Genomic DNA, 8080 nt, shown 5'->3' with positions numbered 1-8080 from the left:
ATCTCAACAACTCAAAACATCTCACTGCTCAGAACACCGCTGGAAAAGAAAAGCCTCGTGTAGCTGTCCATACTATGAAGACTAATTCGTAGGGACGTGCGGACAGTACTTTTCGGGAACAGAATCGAATACGGGCACTGTACCTCCTCTATCGAGTCGAATACGCATACTGTAGCGTCGAAATCGAATTGAATATTGATAGCACCGAATTGAATACAAACAGAATATTTTACTAATATTAGCTATTTTTGCGAATAGTCACAGAAAACGAGCAATGGTTTGAAACAATGGACAATCACCAACGGCGGTGTTGTGGTACGGGGCTAACTTGTGGAATTAAAGATACAGCTGTTAAAGAAAGCGAAGCTAACATCCATTAAACTAATATTCATTTCGAATTCAATGTGCTAACTCTATGATAGTCAAATTATACGTTTAGGAAAATGATATATTTTGAATGATGACGAAAGAGAATCTACTAGAGCCCTACCTCAGGACATGAGATAGGCGATATAGCACGTATACGAATCATGGCCTCCAAGATCAGGCATCAAGGGAAGGTGGCTAAACTCACCTAAGCCTCGCAACGTCGCAACGTCTTAGCGGCCATATATAAAAGCATTATGAACGCTTCCACATATGTTGACCGCGTTACGACAGCGAACCTTTCATCCCGCCTATACTGATCGCTGCAGGATAGTACACATCTGTGTGGGCCTGATTCTCGAACAGTCGCCGAAAAAAAAAAATCACGGCAGGATTATAAATAAGTTGATAAAAGTATTCGAAAAGTTCAGAGCACATCGATTAGGTTAGAATAACTTTTTAAAGTAGTATTAGATATTCGAATAATCGAATAATAGTTTTGAATTGTGCAATATTCGAGCACACCCCCTGGTAATAGAAATATAAAACAGTTGTCCAAAGCAAGGTGATTATATAGGGCGTAAGGGCGGGGTTGGTCGTGTCTTACGTCTGGGACATCCCCGCCCAAGACGATCGGCTCAAGTCCGACCAAGTGCCGGCTCAAGTCGAGCCATCGATCCCAGCCCTATAAACCTGCTCTTCGTCTTTAGAAGTCTTCTGCAAGGTTAGACACTGGAACTAAAATTGCTGCGCGATAGAGGCTGGCCGTTTAACCAGGCTACAATGCATTCGTGGTTGGCAGAGAGATGGCCGCTTTGCGCCCGAAAGCGTACGGCGGGCGACTCTGCTACGGATGTAATGCACCGAGCTTCGTGGCCCAGTCGAGCAACTCACCCTGTCGTCGATCTTGTGAGCAATGCATGTCATTCCCTTGTCGACTTCCGACGGTAGTATGGGTCGTACCCTGAGTGCCACCTGCAAAAAAGCAAAAACAAACGCGGCATTTTAACGCACCGCAAATATGTAATGTATTTCGTTGGCTAAAGCTGAGCGAGATGTTTTCAGAGACCTAAGTATACTTCTGCGAAAATACAGTTTCTAAATACAATGAAAACGCAATCGGGTCATGATTGGATAGTGTTCTGCCATACCTCAAGTGGAGAGAGAAAGTGAGAGAGAGAGAGAGAGAAGTAATTTCACACGTGCATTTCGTTTATTATTTTCCCTCATGTGCAGGCGGGACAGGGAGGTTCTCGTCTCAGCCGCAGCTTTAATTTTCCAAAGCGAGGTGTCCTTTTTCGCGCGCTGAACACACACTGCACGATTGTCCTACGAACCAAGAACTCTGCCGCCGACCTCGTGCACCGTAGCAGAGCGCGGCTTTGACACTTTGTAATCGCAATGTAAGTGGAGCAGTGTTTTTCCACTGATTACCGTGTTCTGTTCTGATAGCACGTGGGTAGCATCTATGGCGAGGAAACATGGAGGTTAACAGAAATGGTGGATATATATAGGACAACGAAGAGGATAACAAATGAAAATGATTTGCGTAAAGGTAGGAAACCCGATTCGTCGGGGAACGAAAGCTAATGAATTATCTCATCGTTGAAATCATGAAGACAAAATAGGAATGTAATGCAAAGGCAGAATATCTCGGTAATAGTAGTCACATGGTCAATTCGGAGGTGAAGCATTATGGGGCCGCAGCGCTGGCAGACAAGGACAAAAGGACGAGGGACACACACAACAGCGCCATAATGCTTGACAACCACCCTCGTCCTTTTGTCCTTGTCTGCCAGCGCTGCGACACCATAATGCTTGACAACCACCAACTAGCCCAGCAGCATACCCTACACAATTCGGAGGGTTATTGGAGATGCTTTATTCGTACAGTGGGCGTAGTTAGCGCACCCAATAGTTAGAAAGAAGCGCTTTTTTTAACGCGCCGACGTCAAAGGTTCCGTTCACCGAAAATCAGGCTTTGGCTTAGGGAGAGAAAAATGACGAGCATAGCGCTGAACTTGGTTCATGTTAAGATGACGGAAGATAGTAACCTGGAGTTCGTTAAGCCGTATTCAAGAAAGGCGCGCAAACAACACATATAAGCAGATATATAAAACTACTTCAGAGGTGAATTTCAGCGAAGAGAGAGGAACCAGTAGCATAATGTTGCAAGCCGTCTCGCGCACAATAGACGTTTTTTGGTTTCTTTTGAAATTACCAGATTAATTTCAAAACAAACAGAAAACTAATTGACTTACTAGTTAACAAAATATTTCTCCTAAATTACTACACTGAGTTACATTATATAATTTGTGGGGTTTAACGTCCCAAAGCGACTCAGGCTATGAGAGACGCCGTAGTGGAGGGCTCCGGAAATGTCGACCACCTGGGGTTCTTTAAAGAGCACTGACATCACACAGCACACGGGCGCCTCCCTTTTAGCCGCCAAGCAAAATCGGCCGCCAATGCCAAAATTCGATCCAACATTTTTGGGCACAGTAGTCGAGCGCCCTAACCATTGCGTCACACCGCGCGGAGTACTATGTTGACTTTAGGCAATAAATATAATTCGTAAAGCTTTAGAGCGCTTTCAGAAACCCTCTTTCCATCAGTTGCTGTATAAGAAGCATCACGTGTATTATTTTTTGTTGCGAAAGCAACACTATGCCAGCCAGCTCGGCTCGTCGCATAAACTCGTAAGCCGTAGCCACAAATGACCAACTTGGGTCTCTCGTTTCACATGGGCCGGTTATGTCAGAATCAGCCAGCTAGGACCATGGCATTCCCGTTACCCCTATAGGTCACTAAGGCACGTTCATACGGCTTGGTTAAAGCGGGGCTTTATATGTGGGCTGGCCGGAGCTGCCAACTTGGGTCTCTCGTTTCACATGGGCCGGTTATGTCAGAATCAGCCAGCTAGGACCACGGCATTCACGTTACCCCTATAGGTCACTAAGGCACGTTCATACGGCTTGGTTAAAGCGGGGCTTTATATGTGGGCTGGTAGCCTACGCTATCGCGTCATACCCTTAAAGGCGAAGCTAAAGTGTCCGTTGTCAGCGGAGTGGGAACCAGGTCCCACTACTTCACTGATCATCGCAGCGTCGTAATTGGTATAAAAGATAAAAGCCTAGTCGTTACCTGAACACTTTGTCTTGTCTGTACAATAGAGCTAAACCAAACGCTTAACCACAAGCTACAACCACAAGCGTAGCCATGCAGCCGTTGCTTTCGCTATTCAACTAGGGTAAACCAGAGCTAAACCGCAGCCAACTTTGTTTTTTCGAGCTCAAAAAAATGGCCGATAATAATATATATATATATATATATATATATATATATATATATATATATATATATATATATATATATATATATATATATATATATAGCAAATTTCATCAGCAAATTTCATTCGCATCAGCAAAATCTCCTTTCATTTGCTGTATATATATATATATATATATATATATATATATATATATATATATATATATATATATATATATATATATATATATATATATATATATATATATATATTTATATATATATATATATATAGCAAATTTCATTCGCAAATTTTATCAGCAAATGAAATCTGCTGCGTCATGGCCGATAAGTTGGCTTTTGTTTCTTCGCTCGCGTTAGCGAACTGGTTACTGCACGTGGCGGTGGAAGTTGCGGCAAGAGAACCATCGCTAAAATTGCGGCCTACAGCTGTAACGGGGCCGTCGAGTGACGGCAGCAGCTAATTTCGTTCGTTCAAGCAACAGTTGAGAGCAGCACGAGCTCATGCGCTAGTCACGTGATATTTTTTTTCTGTATTTCGCGAGATTTCTTTGGAGTTCGGAAAAAAGGTACGTGCAAGGCTTTCCTTACTGCAAATAGTGGAATGGGGTTTTTGAAGGCGGTCTTCACTTTGCATATCTCATTTATTGTGTATAGTCAATATTTAGTAATTTAAAAGAAATATACTTATTCCTTAAATGCAAAAGAAGAAAAACTTACATGTGATGCGCAAGACGGCTGGCATCTTTATGCAACAGAAACCCTGTTTCCATTAGTTGCTATATAAGAAGCATCATGTGTATTATCTGTGTGTATCATGTGTGTTTACCTGTCCTGCCTATATTTAGTATTTTAACCCTTTGCTCAAATCAGCTCGGACACCGGCCGCAATAGAATTATTATAGTACATAGCATAGCAACACATGCCTATTCGGCGGACCATGTCCTGCCAAACTACATAGACGCCTAAAAGATTTTGTGAAACGCGAATAGTATAGATCACGCAAAACGCTTTAGTCAACTGTGGAAAAAAAAAACGAAAAAAAAAGCTTCCATGAAACTTGTGCTCGCGCCTGGTCTGCCTTTAAATATTCGCACAATGGACCGCAATTCTATTTTGCCTGCAGGTGCACACTCTAAACGTTCCCGGGCGAAGCAGATGAAATCATGTTCCGGCAGTGCGAGTCTTCCGCACAGCTCCTCAAACAATGCGCTGCTAAGTTCTGAGTTCTCTACTTTACTGTCCTTCCTTTACAGTCTTTTGTTTTGTCTGCCTCTAAGACTTCGTTCGGAGCAGCAAAAGGGAACCAAAAATCCTACTTTCTTCTTATTTTTTCCGCTAGCAACAAACTTCGTTAGGGCAAGAAGGAGGGGACATCCACGTGTATATGCGGAATTCCAGTCACGAATGAGCGAGAGGCGCTTTTGTTGGCACAGGCCACGTCCCGCATTCAAATTAGCCGACCGTAGATTTATTTTCATATTACCCTCCCCCTCACTGATCGGGCTAGGCAATCTGTGCGTCGCCAGACCATCGTTCATTCAACCCTACCGTCGCGGTCACCTAGACATACCTAGTTTTCTGCCAGTACGCTTATGCTATGATAAATAGGAACGGATGGGGTGAAGGCGCGTACATGAGGGAGAATGTACTAGCGTGATGGTCGCTTTCAGGTGCAAGAGGGGAAGACAGGGAGAGTATGTTAATCGTCCCGATGTCGCTCACCCAAATCAGTTGATTGACTAGGGCGTGGACTCATCGCGCATTTCCCCACATTCCCTTGGCGTTGTCCTCATACCGGGATTCATTTGATTTAATTCTTGCCTTCATCACCCCTCCCAACATTTCGCAATATTCGTCTGCCCTACTTTGTGATCACCAGTGAACGGTGACGGCCGAGATTTATACCTGCTTGCTTTCTTTCAATCGCGATGACTGATCGAGGATGCGTGCCCGGTCCTGTGGCAGGACACTTAGGTGTTACAAAGCAGCGGGTTTCGTTCGTGTTGGGCGTGCACGATTTCTGTGGGTATTGTTATTGAAGAAGAGTGTGGAAAAGCTGCGTTGTTGAAACTGCCCTCACCTCCGAGACAGCCAATATTAGCCAACTTTGGTTAGAATGGTATCACCAATTTTCCACCGATGAGCAGTACAAAGCGCGCACTTGAAATAAAGCAACTTTCGCAGAAGTTTCATTCGTAGAAAAGCACATAACAGGTCGTGGTCAGTCGCTGTTCAGAGGCTCCATTACTCTATCTCTGTTGGCTGACGAACTTGAAAGACCCGTTCTGGAGACCCGCACCTCGAAGCAGCTATACTGAGCTTGAATTACCCGCTCGAGGACACGTGGCCGTGATCTCACGAAACAGCTTAGCCAATCAGAGCAACGGCACAAATTAACAACAACGCTCGGAGAGGTTCGGTAGTTGGTGAGCGTATGAGTGCTTTTGTACTAACAGCCAAGAAACTGCAAGTCTGCTGAATTGGATCTACGGATCATTGATTGTTATGCTGCTGTTTTACAACAACAACAACAACAACAACAACAACAACAACAACAACAACAACAACAACAACAACAACAACAACAACAACAACAACAACAACAACAACAAAAATACGATCAAAAACTCTCTTCTAAATTTGGACCAAAATCTCTGGCTGCGGTGTGCACCATTTATCCGGCGGAGTACGTTGCCACCCGCCAACCAAGACCAATGGAGAGAGCGAAATCCTCCTGTCTTTTTGTGGGGGAAACTGGGGAGCGGAAGGAAGCCGAAAAACAAATGATGACACAGCAAATTAAAAAAAAAAAGACAATTAAAGGTCAGGAGAATAACTAATGCTAGAGAGCACTGTCATCGCAAGTGATAATTAAGCGATCTCCCGTGATATTTTACTTCAGTGGGATCGAATGGACATAAATGTTATTGAAGTCAATGCCACTTTGCGGTGACATCCAGGACTTGTCCGAGAAAGATCAGCGCATACGAAATCACATTTTCCGCTCCGCTGCCTGAGTGGTTCGCAGGCGCATCCATACGTCGCTGTCTGTTTGTGAGTTTTGCTATATCATATATCACAAGAACGCTGTTTCATTTGATGCTTGCATGTACTCTAACGAAGCAGAAGGGCCGCTTCGTGAAATTTCCGTTCGATTGCCCCTTACAGTGTAATGTCTCGCGGTTGTAGGAGTAAGACGGACACATGACATGAATCGAATAAAAGTGGGCGAGAATATTCCATCATAGCGGATTTACTTTACTGAATCTATCTCGGCCATTGCTAACGAAGAAACTGAAATCACAGGGCGTATTTACTTGATCTTCGAAGACAGCGTGCCGAAACATGTACTCTTTTACTCTGTTTTCGGAGTCCTCCACTATGGCCTCTCTCATAGCCCGAGTTGCTTTGGGACGTTAAACCCCACAAACCAACCAACCAACCGACAAACTTAGGAGCAAAAAAACAGGCACGAAATGCACAGATTTATAAGTTAAATATCATGAGATGGCGATAGTAGCAGCTAACTTTCCGCTCGTTTGCCGAGAAGCAGCGCGGCAAATCGACAGTCAATTCGCGACCTGCGCTCGCATTCTCGCATTCGCGACCTGCGGTCAATGCGAGAAAGATTACGTCTAACACTTTCATTCGCCAATTGTGTAAGTTCCTCCATCAAAAATGTCCCTGATTTTCAATTTCTTACAAAGTTCGCGCTTACATTTACCACTGCAGACTGTGGCATCTTTGTCTCTCATTTATTCTTGTGTACCCTCAAGAGGGAGATACTTTTGTTCTGCAGTGGGTATATGTTTGGCTGATGACGATGACCATGGAGAAAAACAAGACTGCTTCGCTCACGCGAGATTCCCATCACCGATAAACAAGCGCAAGCAGGGTAATACATATGTTATCCCCAGACGCAGTCCTCTCTACCGGCGCCATATTGGGTCAGCTGAACTTTCGCCAACTATGAATTCCAAGTATGGGTGAGGCGTATACTATGATGACAGTGATGGTAGTAATAAGTGGCGGGGATGAAGCTGGCGATGATTTTTCGCTTCTGAGGTCAGAACACGACCTGTTGAGTTCCTACCCACCAACTGCATCTCTTGCAAGCGGACATATTTTCCGGTCGGAGGTGTCCGTGGTTGCAAAGCCGCAGCGAAATAAATAAATAAATAAATAAATAAATAAATAAATAAATAAATAAATAAATAAATAAATAAATAAATAAATAAATAAATAAATAAATAAATAAATAAATAAATAAATAAATAAATAAATAAATAAATAAATAAATAGTGCTTGGTATAGTGCTTTGGTCTGTGAGTAATGTGCGTTTTGAAGCGAAAAGCTTCACTAAGCTAGTCGACACCAGGGTGAGCATGGCATCATCGACAGAAAAAGTCACAGCTG

General features: G+C 43.6%; 1 protein-coding gene across 1 annotated transcript in view; it reads right to left on the bottom strand.

The window, feature by feature from the left end:
• Positions 1-8080, bottom strand: part of Kif19A (Kinesin family member 19A) — a 123810-nt gene that overhangs the window by 83897 nt on the left and 31833 nt on the right. Inside the window, exon 2 of the mRNA XM_084604775.1 lies at positions 1261-1341. Within this exon, the coding sequence (XP_084460901.1) occupies positions 1261-1341 (81 nt within the window). The remainder of the gene's footprint in view (positions 1-1260; positions 1342-8080) is intronic.

Source organism: Amblyomma maculatum, chromosome 5, assembly GCF_055883805.1.
Source record: "Amblyomma maculatum isolate TAMU_Amacu chromosome 5, ASM5588380v1, whole genome shotgun sequence".
In the NCBI taxonomy this organism is placed as follows: domain Eukaryota; kingdom Metazoa; phylum Arthropoda; class Arachnida; order Ixodida; family Ixodidae; genus Amblyomma; species Amblyomma maculatum.
The sequence above is the reverse complement of the archived record's forward strand: the minus strand, read 5'-3'. Positions and strand labels throughout refer to the sequence as shown.